Source organism: Geotrypetes seraphini, chromosome 5 (genome assembly GCF_902459505.1).
Source record: "Geotrypetes seraphini chromosome 5, aGeoSer1.1, whole genome shotgun sequence".
Taxonomy (NCBI): domain Eukaryota; kingdom Metazoa; phylum Chordata; class Amphibia; order Gymnophiona; family Dermophiidae; genus Geotrypetes; species Geotrypetes seraphini.
In genome coordinates, this window is record NC_047088.1 from 157,699,261 (window position 1) to 157,714,697 (window position 15,437).

General features: G+C 45.6%; 1 protein-coding gene across 1 annotated transcript in view; it reads right to left on the reverse strand.

Moving 5' to 3' along the window:
• The window catches only part of LOC117360399 (potassium voltage-gated channel subfamily H member 8-like), a 559,270-nt gene that overhangs the window by 23,016 nt on the left and 520,817 nt on the right, over positions 1–15,437 (reverse strand). Inside the window, exon 14 of the mRNA XM_033944108.1 lies at positions 13,634–13,740. Within this exon, the coding sequence (XP_033799999.1) occupies positions 13,634–13,740 (107 nt within the window). The remainder of the gene's footprint in view (positions 1–13,633; positions 13,741–15,437) is intronic.

The following is a 15,437-nucleotide window of genomic DNA, read 5'->3' on the forward strand; positions in this document are numbered from 1 at the left end:
GAAGGAGAATCAGAAGTTGCAGGTTGAAGTCCCAGTGCAGCTTTTTGAAATTTGTGTTTTGTTTTGTTTTGGTGTTTTGTTTTGTTTTTTAAATTGTATGCCCTCCAGGGACAGGAAATATCTACTTTTTATTTCCCTTACACCTTTCAGTGGAAAAATAATCAGAGCCCCTTTCTGTAACCTGGACAAGCTAAGTATGGGAATCCTTTCCCCTTCTACAATCAGAGCTGGATGTCCATATTTTGGCCCCTTCCTAGACCTGCCCAAAACACGTCCAGACCACTCCCCCTTGATCTATGTTTATATAAAGCAGTTTTACATATTCATATTCTGCCTTTATAAAATTTAGTATTTAGTCATTCATGGAATATGGTTGTTTAAATGCCACTTTGCAGACATCTAAAACATGAATAGAGCTAAAATATGCATCGCAGTTTCATCACTGGACATTAAGCAGCACTATTTAGATGCCACTGAATGTATAAATAAAGGGTCATTTTAGAGGCACTGGAGGTTTAGGAGGGCAAGTATATGACAACTTAGTACCAGTATTTTATAAAGACGAATAACCTGAATCACAATTACCGGATGCTAGGGTCCACCTTGGGGGTTAGCACCCAAGAAAAGGATCTGGGTATTATTGTAGACAATACGATGAGACCTTTTGCCCAATGTGCGGCGGCAGCCAAAAAAGCAAACAGGATGCTGGGAATTATTAAAAAAGGGATTGTTAACAAGACTAAGAATGTATCACTCCATGGTGCGACCTCACCTGGAGTATTGCGTTCATTTCTGGTTTCCTTATCTCAAGAAAGATATAGTGGCGCTAGAAAAGGTTCCAAGAAGAGTGACCAAGATGGTAAAGGGGATGGAACTCCTCTTGTATGAGGAAAGACTAAAACGGATAGGGCTCTTCCAGTGGTGTACTGAGGGGGGGAAGGGGGGGCGGGGCACAGACCCGCCCCGCCCCGCCCCGGGTGCATGTCCTGGAGGGGGGAGTGTTTACAGCCGGCCAGGTCCAGGTCCGGATCATCCTGCCCTACTGTGCAACAGGACATGCACCTCAGCAACTCCCTGCATCTGCTGGGTCCACCCCCTCCAATGTAACTTACTTCTTCCAGAGTAGAGCCGGCAGACCTAGTTATCGCGAGACCTTCCTGCACCTCAGCGTGGCTGCCAACTCTGCTCCAGAGCAAGTACATTGGAATGGAGTGGACTGGCAACCGGCAGCTACAGTAATCACGGGACCTTGCTGCATGAAGGGAGAGAAGGGAGCAGGGCTGCTGGTATAGAAGAGTGATGGAAGGAGAGAAAGGGGGCAGGGTGGTATTGAAGTGTGGTACTGATGGAATCGGTGTGCAGGGAAAGGGGAGAGAGACATAAGGGGGAAGGATACTGGATGGCATTGGATTGGAGGGAAAGAAAGGGGGCAGATGCTGATGGAAGTGGGGGAAGGGAGAGACAAGGGGTAGATGCTAATTGAAGAGGGGTGGATGGAGAGAGAAAGGGCAGACATTGGATGGTAGTGGGGAGGGTAGAGGGGGAGCCTATGCTGGATGGAAGTGCGGATGGGAGAGATAAGGGAGCAGATGCAGGAAGGGAATGGGGAGCAGATGCTAGATGGAAGTGGACAAGAGAGGAGAAGGTACTAGATGAAAGGGGTAGAGAAAGAGGGCACATGATGGAAGGAGGGGATAAATAAAAGGAGGGCATATGGTGGGGGGAAAAGAATTGAGTTAGTGAAATACTGGAGGGGTGAGGGAAAGAGGTGGCAAGCTGTAAAAAAGGACAGTAAAAAAAATTGATGACAGGGTAGTAAGAACGTAATTTAGACAGATGCAGAAAATAAAGGAGGGGAAAAAGGGATTGCAGAGAAGAGGTGTGGGAGAGGGAAGGAGAGGAGAGAGATGCCAGACCCATGGGGGTGAAAGGAGAGATGGAAGGGGAAGGCATACAGTTTCTGGAAGGTGCATAGAAGGAGAGAAGATGCCCTATATGGGCAGAGACATGGCGGACTGTGGATGAAAGGAAGAGAGTAACAAGAAAATGAGGAAAGCAGAAACCAGAGAAGACAAAGGTAGAAATTTTTTTTTTTTCTATTTATTTATTTATTGCTTTAGGAGACATGTGTCACTGTTGCATTGTATGCAGAGTCCAGCTTCTTGCTGGTTCAATTTAATCTTTGTCTATGTATTTCTATTTTATCCCCCCCTTTTACAAAACTCTGGAGTGTTTTTTAGCACCAGCTGTGGTGGTAGCAGCTCTGATGCTCAGAATTCTATGAGCATCAGAGTTGTTACCACCATGACTAAAATCCACACTACAGTTTTTTAAAAGGGGGAGGGGTTAGTTTGTGATTACATATTCCATACTAGGCAAAGGTGTTTTCTGTGTTATGTGTGTTCGAAAGACATGGTTTTGTTAGGATTGACTACAGGATTGATCTGTACTAGTCTGGCTTGTTTAGTTTTACAATGGATGTATAGTATAATCTTGTTATAACAGACTCGCTTATAATGGAACCTCACCTATAGTGGATGAGGTCCACTGGTCCCGGCCGTGTGCCTTTATAAACATATAGAAAATCATTGCATATAGCAGACTCGCATATAACGGACTTTTGGATATAACGAACAACCAATTTGGTCCCCAGAGCCGCTTTTAGCTGTAGTTTTGTTCGGCTATAACAGACATGCAGGCTCTGCCTACAAAATGCAGCCCAGAAGAAAATGAGAGAGTATTTTTCTTTCTAGTACAGTATGACTTAATGCTTTAGAACATCTTTTAGTGTTCTGGTTTTGCAATCATTTTGTGCCCTACCAATGTTTTGCTGAGTTTTGTTATTGATGTTGCTGAAATGCTTGTGCATTGACTGTTGTTCATCGATTGTACGTTGTTTCAAGTTGACCTAAAGTTTGTTTTTTGTTTAAAAAAAAAATGCAACTCTGGATATAACGAACTCTGGATATAATGAACTGTTTTTCCAGGTTCCTTGAAGTCCGTTATAATGAGATTATACTGTATTGATGTTGTATTGCTCACTGTAGTATGTAAGATGCTGCCTTTTCCTAGGTATACTCTTGTGTGACGTTTTGCATTGTTACTAAAAATCATGTTTTTCATACAGATATGGGGGTGTGTGTCAAAAAATGATGGGACCTAGATGTCACATAGGCTAGGTATGCCACTGGGCTTTTCAGCTTGGAAAAGAGATGGCTGAGGGGGAGATATGATTGAAGTCTACAAAATCCTGAGTGGAGTAGAATGTACAAGTGGATCAATTTTTCACTCCATCAAAAATTACAAAGTCTAGGGGACACTCGCTGAAGTTACAGGGAAATACTTTTAAACCCAATGGGAGGTATTTTTTTTTTTCACTTAGAGAATAGTTAAGCTCTGAAACGTGTTGCCAGAGGATGCGGTAAGAGTGAATAGTGTAGCTGGTTTTAAGAAAGGTTTGGAAGTTCCTGGAGGATAAGTCCATAGTCTGTTATTGAGAAAGACATGGGGGAAGCCACTGCTTGCTCTGTATTGGTAGCATGGAATATTGCTACACCTTGGGTTTTGGCCAGGTACTAGTGACCTGGATTGGCTATCGTGAGAACGGGCTACTGGGCTTGATGGACCATTGGTCTGACCCAGTAAGGCTATTCTTATGTAGGCAACCATGGGTCTTTATACAATGCTAGCAAAGGTGGTATGAGGTACAGACATTTTTACCTGCTCTTGAATGCCTAGTTTATTCAAGAAAGCACATAGATTAGAAATTTCCATGCCGTGGAGGCGATGCATGAAAATCTTTCTCATGAATATTCATTGTGAATATCCTGAAAACCTGACTGGCTGGAGGGCTTCCAGTACCAGGTTTGTGAACCACTGGAGTAGGCTACAAAATATATACCTATTTGTCTTCTGCATTGGCCCCCCTGTTTTAAAATTACCCTGCCTTTGTTAAAATCTAGGCAAATGAATAGCAGGCCTAAATTTAGGAGACTTGATTATTGACTATGAAGTGCATTAATTCTACAGCTCCTGAGTTCTCTCTCCCTACATGCCTCATGAGAACGCTGTTTATTGGATAAATCTTCTCTTATTTGTTCTTTTCTCTCTTCCACTCAATGGCGTAGTAATGGGGGGTCCATCTCAGGCGCCATCTTGGAGAGGGCGCAGGCACCCGCCCTCCTCTCCATCCCCCCTCCTGCTGCCGTGCATGCACGCTGCTTCCCTTCCCACATACCTCTGTAATGTTTCTGGTGTGAGCAGCAACCCCCAACCTGTTGTTGCGCCAGCATCAGCTCTTCCTCTGATGTCACTTCCTGGACCAGTGTCTAGGAAGTGCATCAGAGGAAGAGCCGATGCTGGTGTGATAGCAGCTTGGGGATTCCTGCTCGCAGCATATGTTCAGTACATATGTCTGTTTTAATAAGTAATTCCCTAATCCTTTATTTCTCCTGTTTGTCTGCCTTGAATGGATGGTAAACTTTGTCGAGCAGGAACTGCCTTATATGTGTTTCTTGTTCATGTCTAGTAGCACTATATAAAAATAAGTCGTAGTTGTCGGATCATGAACTGAGGTACATTTTCAGGTGAAAACCTAGGCTCTTAGGCTTGGCTGAAAATGAATGCCTAACTTAGGGATCCTTTTACTAAAGTGCAGTTAAAAAGTAGAAATAGAGAAACATGACAGCCAGTGGCGTACCTAGGGTATGTGGCACCCAGGGCCCATCATTTTTTGACACCCCCCCAATTAAAAAAATTATTTTTTATAATAATCATGAAATGGAATAAATGGTCAATAGAAGCAGGCAGTGAAAATTTTATTTTATTGAACCTCATATGTAACCATTATTCCTAACATAACATAAATTATGTCTGAATTGTCATGACATCAGAAGTACATATAGCACAGTTACTTACCGTAACAGGTGTTATCCAGGGACAGCAGGCAGATATTCTTGACTGATGGGTGACGGCACCGACGGAGCCCCGGTACGGACAATTTTAGAGTGATTGCACTCTAAGAACTTTAGAAAGTTCTAGCTCGGCCGCACCGCGCACGCGCGAGTGCCTTCCCGCCCGACAGAGGCGCGCGGTCCCTCAGTTAGTGTAAGCCAGCTAAGAAGCCAACCCGGGGAGGTGGGTGGGACGCAAGAATATCTGCCTGCTGTCCCTGGATAACACCTGTTACGGTAAGTAACTGTGCTTTATCCCAGGACAAGCAGGCAGCATATTCTTGACTGATGGGTGACCTCCAAGCTAACAAAAAGAGGGATGGAGGGAAGGTTGGCCATTATGAAAACAAATTTTGCAAAACAGATTGGCCGAAGTGTCCATCCCGTCTGGAGAATGCATCCAGACAATAATGAGATGTAAAAGTGTGAACTGAGGACCAAGTAGCAGCTTTGCAGATTTCCTCAATAGGAGTGGAACGGAGGAAAGCTACAGATGCTGCCATAGCTCTGACTCTATGGGCCGTGACAGAACCTTCCAGTGTCAGTCCGGTCTGAGCATAACAGAATGAAATGCACGCTGCCAGCCAATTAGACAACGTACGTTTAGAAACAGGACGTCCCAATTTATTCGGATCAAAGGACAGAAAAAGTTGAGGAACTGATCTGTGGGGTTTCGTACGCTCTAGATAGTAAGCTAGAGCCCGTTTACAATCCAAAGTATGCAGAGCTTGTTCCCCAGAATGAGAATGAGGTTTTGGAAAGAAAACCGGTAGAACAATGGATTGGTTGAGATGGAATTCAGAGACAACCTTAGGGAGAAACTTTGGATGTGTACGCAAAACCACCTTGTCATGGTGAAAAACCGTAAAAGGTGGATCTGCGACAAGTGCATGAAGCTCACTGACCCTCCTGGCAGAGGTAAGAGCAATAAGGAAAAGCACTTTCCAAGTGAGAAACTTGAAAGTAGATGTAGCCAATGGTTCAAATGGAGGCTTCATCAAGGCGGAAAGAACCACATTGAGATCCCAGAGAACAGGAGGGGCTTTAAGAGGTGGTTTCACATTGAAAAGTCCACGCATGAACCTGGATACCAGGGGATGAGCTGAAAGAAGTTTTCCATGGACTGGCTCATGAAAAGCTGCAATGGCACTGAGGTGGACTCTGATGGAAGAGGACTTAAGGCCAGAGTCAGACAAAGAAAGCAAATAATCCAACAACGTCTCCACTGCCAGGGAAGTGGGATCAAGATGATGAAGAAGACACCAGGAAGAAAATCTCGTCCACTTTTGATGGTAACATTGCAGAGTGGCTGGTTTCCTGGAGGCATCCAGAATGGAACGAACGGGCTGCGACAAAAGAGTATCAGTCGAAGTCAGCCCGAGAGATACCAAGCTGTCAGATGCAGAGACTGGAGGTTGGGATGTAGAAGGGTTTCCTGCTGTTGCGTAAGCAGAGATGGAAACAGAGGAAGAAGAAAAGGTTCCCTGGAACTGAGTTGAAGTAGAAGGGAGAACCAATGTTGCCTGGGCCACCTCGGAGCAATTAGAATCATGGTGGCTCTTTCCCTCTTGAGCTTGAACAAGGTTCTCAACATGAGAGGCAGAGGAGGGAAGGCGTACAGGAACAGATTCGACCAGTCGAGGAGAAAAGCATCTGCTGCTAGACGGTGTGGAGAGTAAAGTCTGGAGCAGAATAGGGGCAGCTGATGATTGTGAGGAGCTGCAAAGAGGTCTATCTGAGGAGTGCCCCATTGAGTGAAGATAGACTGCAGAGTTACAGGATCGAGTGTCCACTCGTGAGGTTGGAGAATTCTGCTGAGTTTGTCCGCTAAAGAATTCTGTGCCCCCTGAATGTATATAGCTTTCAGGAAGAGATGGTGATCTATGGCCCAAGTCCAGATCTTCTGGGCTTCCTGGCATAAAAGGCGAGAGCCTGTCCCACCCTGTTTGTTGATGTAGTACATCGCAACCTGATTGTCTGTGCACAACAGAAGGACCTGAGGAAAGAGAAGATGTTGGAAGGCCTTGAGGGCATAAAACATCGCTCTGAGTTCCAGGAAATTGATTTGATGCTTCTTTTCCTGGGCTGTCCAAAAACCTTGAGTCTGGAACTCGTTCAAGTGAGCTCCCCATGCATACAGAGAGGCGTCGGTGGTGATGACTAGTTGATGAGGAGGCTGATGGAACAGAAGACCTCTGGATAGATTTGAGGACACCAACCACCATTGAAGAGACTGACGCAGAGATAATGTCACAGATATGTGTCGTGAGCAAGGATCCGACGCTTGGGACCACTGAGTAGCAAGGGTCCATTGAGGAGTGCGCAGGTGAAGACGTGCGTGAGGTGTGACATGAACTGTGGATGCCATGTGCCCCAAGAGAACCATCATCTGTCTGGCTGAGATGGAAGGTAGTGAAAGCACCTGCTGACATAGAGACTGAAGGGTCTGAAGACGATTGGATGGTAGGAAAGCTCTCATTTGGAGTGTATCTAGGATCGCTCCAATGAATTGAAGTCTTTGAGTGGGGATGATATGAGATTTGGGTAGATTGATCTCGAACCCCAGAATTTGTAGAAACTGGATGGTTTGGTTGGTGGCCAGGAGAACTGCTTGAGCGGATGTGGCTTTGATCAACCAGTCGTCCAGGTAAGGGAATACATGAAGGTAGTGAGAGCGTAGAAATGCCGCTACCACAATGAGACATTTGGTGAATACCCTTGGAGATGAGGCTAGACCGAAGGGCAGTACCTTGTATTGGTAATGACAATGATTGATCATGAATCGGAGATATGGTCTTGAGGTTACATTGATCGGTATGTGAGTGTAAGCCTCTTTGAGATCGAGGGAGCATAGCCAGTCGTTTTGATTTAGAAGGGGATAAAGGATGGCTAAAGAAAGCATCTTGAATTTTTCTTTTACCAGATGTTTGTTGAGATCGCGAAGATCTAGGATGGGTCTGAGATCTCCAGTTTTTTTGGGGACTAGAAAATAACGGGAGTAGAATCCCTGCCCCTTTTGATCTAGAGGAACTTCTTCTATAGCGTTCAGAAGGAGGAGGGATTGGACCTCCTGAATAAGGAGGGCCGATTGAGGACTGTTCAAAGCAGACTCTTTTGGCAGGCTTTGAGGTGGAAGAGTCTGAAAGTTGAGAGAGTAGCCGTGGCGGATGATGTTGAGGACCCATTGGTCCGACGTGATTACTTCCCACCGGCTGAGGAACAGAGAAAGTCGACCTCCTATAGGCTGAGGCAGGAGAGCAGGAATAGGGATACTGGCTATACTGTGGAGAATGAAGTCAAAAGGGCTGTGACTTCTGCTGAGGAGGTTGTTTCACAGATTGTTGTTGCTGCTGCTGTCTGGGAGGCTGACGTTGTTGTTGCCTCTGACGCCTGGGTTGCTGAGCAGTGGTAGTTAATGGACGAGCTGTGAAGCGGCGTTGATAGGCCGACTGCTGTCTATATGGTTTTGGTGGAGGAGGCTTCTTTTTATTTTTAAGCAGAGTATCCCAGCGCGTCTCATGAGCCGAGAGCTTTTGTGTGGTTGAGTCCATGGAATCCCCAAAGAGCTCATCCCCTAGGCACGGGGCGTTGGCTAACCGATCTTGATGGTTAACATCAAGCTCGGATACCCGAAGCCAGGCCAAACGGCGCATAGCCACCGACATTGCTGTCGCTCTGGATGTAAGTTCAAAGGTGTCATATATGGATCTAACCATAAACTTACGCAATTGGAAAAGAGACGACAAGCAGGTGTGAAAAGAGGAATGCTTTCGTGAAGGAAGATATTTTTCGAAAGAAGCCATGGTGGTAAGGAGATGCTTTAAATAAAAAGAGAAATGAAAAGCATAATTACTAGCCCTATTTGCTAACATAGCATTTTGGTAGAGCCTCTTACCAAATTTATCCATGGCCCTTCCTTCTCTGCCAGGAGGGACAGATGCATATACACTGGCTCCTGAAGTCTTTTTAAGGGTGGATTCGACAAATAATGACTCGTGTGGAAGTTGAGGTTTGTCGAACCCAGGAATGGGAATTACTTTATATAGAGAATCCAGTTTACGTGGGGCCCCTGGGACAGTTAAAGGAGTCTCTAAATTTTTATAGAAAGTTTCCCTCAAGATGTCATGAAGGGGAAGTTTCAAAAATTCCTTTGGAGGCTGATCAAAATCAAGGGCATCCAAAAAAGCTTTAGACTTTTTGGATTCAGCCTCCAAAGGAATGGACAAGGATTCACACATCTCTTTCAAAAAACAGGAGAAAGAGGAAGTGACCTGTTTGGAGGATGGGTCAGGGACAGCCGAATCCTCCTCCTCTGAGGAACATTCGCCTTCAGAAAGAAAGGGTTCCTCTGAGTCCCCCCACAGATCAGGATCCCTGACATGGGAAGCATGGTCCTGAGACTCCGGTGTCGACGTTTGAATGTGTCGGGTTTTGCGCACCGACTTACCCGACCTCATCGATACCGAGTCAGGAGATGTTATCGGTCGCACCGGTGCCGAAGTCTGTACCGATTGATGGTGAGCTCTCGGCTCCGGTGCAAGAACTGGCATCGATACCGATGAGGTTAGGTGAAGCGGTACCGAAACAGTGGAAGCGGGTAATACGGGTTCCACAATCGGTATCGATACGGGGTGTTCCACAACCGGTACCGATAGCTCGGTGCGGGCCGGCACCGGAAGGTTCGGTGTCATGATAGCAGGAAGGAGTCTTTCTAATTGCTCCTTAAGCTGCACCTGAAGGATGGCCGTAATGCGGTCATCGAGGGATGGCACCGGTACCGCTTTTTTCTTCTGCGGTACCTGCGGTGCCGCTCGACGCCCCGGAGATGAGGAGCCCGATGTCGAGGGACTCACCTCTATAGGGGCGGAGCGCTTCCGCTGGCGTCTTACAGGCGGCAGGATTGGACTCACTGCACTCGAGGCCGGAAGACGTTCCAGCGGGGAAGGCTTCTTAGCCGGCTTACCTGACTGTTGAGATGCCGGTGTGGAATCACGCGGCGTCGAAGATGAGGGTGCCGACTGAATCGGTGCCGAAGCCGGAGTCGAAGGAACGGGGTCGGACATCTCGGTACCGAACAGTAATCGCTGCTGTATCTGGCAATTTTTTAATGTCCGTTTTTTTAGAGTAGCACAGCGGGTGCAAGTAGAGGCCTGATGCTCAGGACCCAAACACTGTAAACACCAGTTGTGTGGGTCCGTGAGAGATATAGGCCTAGCACACCGCTGGCACTTTTTAAAACCCGGTTGAGGGGGCATGAAAGGAAAAACGGCTTCCGCCAAATCGAAGGCCGAGGCTTCGATGGTGGCAGAAGGCCCCGCCGGGGAAAATCAAATTAAGAAAAAATATATATATTTTTTTTTTTACAAAAGAAAAAAAAAAAAGAAACGAAATAAGGCCAAAGCCAAAAAGTTTACGCGAGCGGGAAGGCAATAGAAAAAAAGTTTCAACAGCCGTTGAAAAAAACGCGTCTTCTTAGCTCCGCGGAAACTAAGAAACTGAGGGACCGCGCGCCTCTGTCGGGCGGGAAGGCACTCGCGCGTGCGCGGTGCGGCCGAGCTAGAACTTTCTAAAGTTCTTAGAGTGCAATCACTCTAAAATTGTCCGTACCGGGGCTCCGTCGGTGCCGTCACCCATCAGTCAAGAATATGCTGCCTGCTTGTCCTGGGATAAGGAGTAGTTGCTGGTGATGCTTGGGACAGTTCTGATTGTGTTAGTTCAGTTTTATATGTTTTTTTTTTGACTAGAAGGGTTTATTTCTTTTTTGAAGGTTTTGTAGTCTGGTCGAGGTCAATAAGTTGTAGAGTTGGGGGTCGCGTGTTGCAGCTCGAATGGTTAGGAGGTTGTCGAACAGTGTTTGTTTGTTTTTTTAAAATGTTTTTGGTTGGAGGGTGTGTGAATGGTGCGTGAGTTCTCCTATGTCTGGTTGAGGTGGATTGAATTATTTAGCTGAAGAAATTAGTTACCCCCCATTCCACACACATTAATTCTCTTCCATTTTTGTTCCCAGAAAAAAAATACATTAAAATAAGAAGTGAAAATAAAGGCCCCTACAGATGAGAACATAACATAAGAATAGCCTAACTGGGTCAGACCAATGGTCTATCATGACCTGTAGCCCATTCTCATGGTAGCCAATCCAGGTCACTAGTACCTGGTCAAAACCCAAAGAGTAGCAACATTCCATGCTACCGATCCAGGGCAAGCAGACACTTCCCCCATGTCTTAATAACAGATTATGGACTTTTCCTCCAGGAATTTGTCCAAATCTTTCTTAAAACCAGCTACACTATCTGCTTTTACCATAACTTCTGGCCACTTCATTTTTAAGCTTAGATCTTTCCTTCCAAACAGAGACCTTGCTAGATGCCAAATACAGCACAAGGTAACTTCACACGAACTTAGCTGTGCAGGAAATGTGAATCTCCTCATACAGCCACCATATAGTGCAAAAATATGCAAAGGTCTGTTTTTTTTTTTTCTTTCGATCACTACACAGCCTAATGCCACACAAGCAGCGCTGTTACAAACATATTCTGAAGGTCAGTGCTAAGGTTAACAAAGTTTCCTTCCTTGGACCACAAGGAGAAACATATTTTAACTGAACTCTCTTGACATCCTCAGCCTTGCCATTCACAAAAACAGAAGGAAGAAAAGTTTCCATTTCATGCTATCTCATGTCCCCGGCCTATACAATATTTTTCTTCTGCAGACCCTTCAAAAGTCTGACCAAATCCTCGTTTTACTTGCATTATAAAGTACTGAGGATGCCATCTCTCCCCAATCCCAGGTCCTAAAGTCTAAGACAGTAGCGTAAACTAGCGCTGCCTGAGTCAGGAAAAAAAAATTTGATTCAATTTTCCTGCCCAATTGGGGTGTCTTTTTTTTTCCAAACATCCTGGTGGGTTTATTTTATAGCTTTTTCACACTCCCTTTGGCTTCTCCTACCCACACTGGCGCTATGGTGTAAATAAAATAAAGAAACAAAAAGGACTTTTCCTCTCTCTGTTAAATCCTAGCTCATGTTTGCGGTTTAACACCAGCTCTGGCAGGATACACATTTCAAATCTGACATATTATAATCACAAAACAGAAAATACAATTAGTTTTTCTATCTTTTGTCTTGTTGTTTTTCAAATCTTGTTGGTCCAAGGCTCTGGTTGTCTTCTGATAACTTGCTTGCCAGGGTCTCCTTTCTTCTTTCTGCATGCTAACCATCCATCTGCCATCTCTGTCCTCCCCTTCCATTTCCCTTCCCTCCCCAGGAGGTCTAGCATCTTTCCTTTTTTTCATCTTCCCTCCACAGATCCACCTTTTCTTAACTACCTTTTCATCTCTCCCTCCTTCCCCACCACCCCAGGGTCCACCATCTCTCCCTTTCTTTTCCCAACTACCCTCCTATCCAGTATCTCAATCCCCCCTCTGCACCATCCCTTGTGTCCAACTTCTTTCCCTTTCTGTTTCTTCCCTCCCTAAATCCCATGGTCCATCATCTCTATCCCTCTCCTCTATTTTCAGACCCATTATTTCTTCCCCTCCCCAAAGTCTGGCATATGCATGTCTCTTTGAACCCCCCCTTCTCTCCGTGTACTTCTACACCAGGGCCCCCCCCTTTGAAGGCTTGTCTCCCCCCCAAGGCCTGCCTGCCCACCCTACCGTGAAGGCCTGCTTCCCTGCCCCCCCCCCCCCCACCCCGAAGGACTGCTCATCCACCTGGCCTCCCTGCACCATTTACATCAGACATCAGAGGAGGGACGGGACTGTGGCAGAGGAAACAGCACCGAAGCAGCACAAAGATCGCTGGCATCGTGATCTTACTGCAGGCTGCTTCTCTACGGTAAAAGGTGCGGGGAGGCCGGTGGGGGGAAGGGGGAGAACCGGACATCGGGAGGGGGGGGGGACCGGACGCCAATGACTTCAAGACCGGGAGCACCCCCTCAGGGCTTGCACCTGGGGCGGACCTCCCCCCCTTGGTACGCCACTGATGACAGCACTCCAGACATTTGAAACTGCCATTACAAGGACTGGAGGTGATTCTAAGTTCTCTGTCTAAAATTTTATGTGCAAATTAATGCTTCCCATCTCCTCACTTCAGATGTGCTTCTGAATTGACTTAAATGGTCCCCTGAGGCGGGCATTTTACGCCAAAACACGGCCTGTGTTGGGTTCAATTACAGTCAATTTTACTGGATTTTCCTGAAGCTGGAAGGCCCATGTTAACATTAGTATGTGGCCATTACAAAAAAATAGTACATGTGTACTTGGCCAACACCTATTTTGTAGGTGGCAAGGTCTCACTCACTGTTCCTGCTTTAACTAGTTAGTGTGTGGTACTGTAGCTGCACTCGCTGATTAGCACAGGAATGTCCACTCTGGCCTCTCAAAAAAAATGTAAAAAAAAAATTTTTGTGCATGATTACTGTGCACACATTTGGCACTTAGCGCAGGATACCTGACTGTGTCCCGTGGTATCTCGATTATTAGGTGCTCTGTTGAGGGAGAACGCGGAATATAGATTCTAAAATTAAATATCGGCCTCTATATTACTAATGAATAGATAGTTGCTTCTTGAAACAGAGTTTGTCTTAGCAACAACCGCCATTTTCACAAAAAAAAATCTTGCACCAGAACTGGTGGAGAGCGAGAGGTAGAAAGGGCAGTGCTGACACCACAGCTCCGGTTACCTGTGTTGCAAGATCCTGCAGAGCCTTCCTGGTTCAGCTGCTTCATGCAGAACTCGAATGTCTTCCCAGCTGAAGGTGAGCTGTCAGTTTCAATCCCATCCACAAATCTGGAACAAGCACAGTGAAAAGCAGAACATGTAAATTACTAGCTTCTTCAGACAGTGAAGTATGGAGAGAAAGGACTCTCTCCCTGGGGAATTCTCAAATGTTTACAAAGTGAAATGAGACAGTGTCCGTTTTCTGGCATCTCCAACCCTCTGGGCCTCTGTGTTACTATCAGTGCAAGAATTTGTTTTTTTAGAAATTAATTTGACTTAATGAAAGTAGTACAGCAGTTGCAGAATTTGCATGTTTACTGTACCTAGAGCAAAGCAAACAGTATGTTCTCAGAATGGTTGTAATGAAGTATTTTATTTCCTATTGCACTGGTAGGAACAGCAGGGAGAACACGACTGTTGTCCATATACAAAGCAGGTAATAAAGATCCAGCAGAAGCTAATACCATTGAATTGCAAGGGTTACAGAAAGTACTTTTTATGTCTTATGACAGCCGCCATACGTTGTCTGCTATGTACATTGTATATACTGTATATAGGCTTGGCACGATGCAAATAATGAGGCAATATATTTACAATTCCAAATTAGAAAAAGTGTGGGTTCCAATTAATCTCACCATAAAGGAAAAGATTACTCGAAGTAAAGTGTACAGGATACCTTTTGGTCGATAGAAGCCACGATGCTCCTTGTGTTCAGACTTCTAATTGCTTAAGTCTGTATAGCTTCTTTGGGCTGATAAAGCACTTGCGTAATGCCAAAATCTATGCCTGTAAGCTCTCTCATTTTACTGCATCTCAGCACCATCGACCCAGCACCAATGTTTGGCTCATCAGTGGCTTCAACAGCTTTTCCCGATTTGTGTGGGCAAAGTGTCCATTTCATGTCCATTCAGTTTTTATTTGCTACAGCTTTATCATAAGGCTGGAGTTGGGGTGGGTTGGGGGTAGGATATACCAGTGTTTCTCAAGCAGGTCCTGATATACTTCCTTGCCAGTCTGGTTTTCAGGATGTCTACAATGAATATGCATGAGATAGACCTCAAAGGAGCATGTTATACGTATGGTTTGGGCAAATTTATAATGTGTATAGACATTTTCATGTTGGCTTTGCTGTTTGCTCCAAGTTTGGCATCGATGCCATCTAAAAGCTTATTTGGATCTGGGCTCTAGAGCAGTGGTTCCCAACCCTGTCCTGGAGGACCACCAGGCCAATCGGGTTTTCAGGCTAGCCCTAGCGAATATGCATGGAGCAGATTTGCATGCCTGTCACTTCCATTATATGCAAATCTCTCATGCATATTTATCAGAGCTAGCCTGAAAACCCGACTGGCCTGGTGGTCCTCCAGGACAGGGTTGGGAACCACTGCTCTAGAGGAATGATTGTGGGGGTGATTTTACTTTTCTCTCTGGTGTTTAAAACTAGAGAATGACATGAGGACAAATTTTACCCCTCCCCACGGGAACTCATTTTCCTGTCCCATTCCGGAGAGTTCTTTTCTTGTTCCTGCCCTAGTCCTTCAAGCTCAGTCCTCATCTGCACAAGCCTCAAACACTTTAAAATCATAAGTGTTCGAGCCTTGTGTGGTTAAGGCAGAGCTTACAGGAATGGGGCAGGAACAGGGATGGGACGGGGGAAAAATTTGTCCCTGTGTCATTCTTTATTTAAAACCACCTCAACAACAAGAACAAAAAATTTGTAAGCTTAATTAGCTATAGCTGCATCCTATGGGGAAAATTCTAAAACTGGT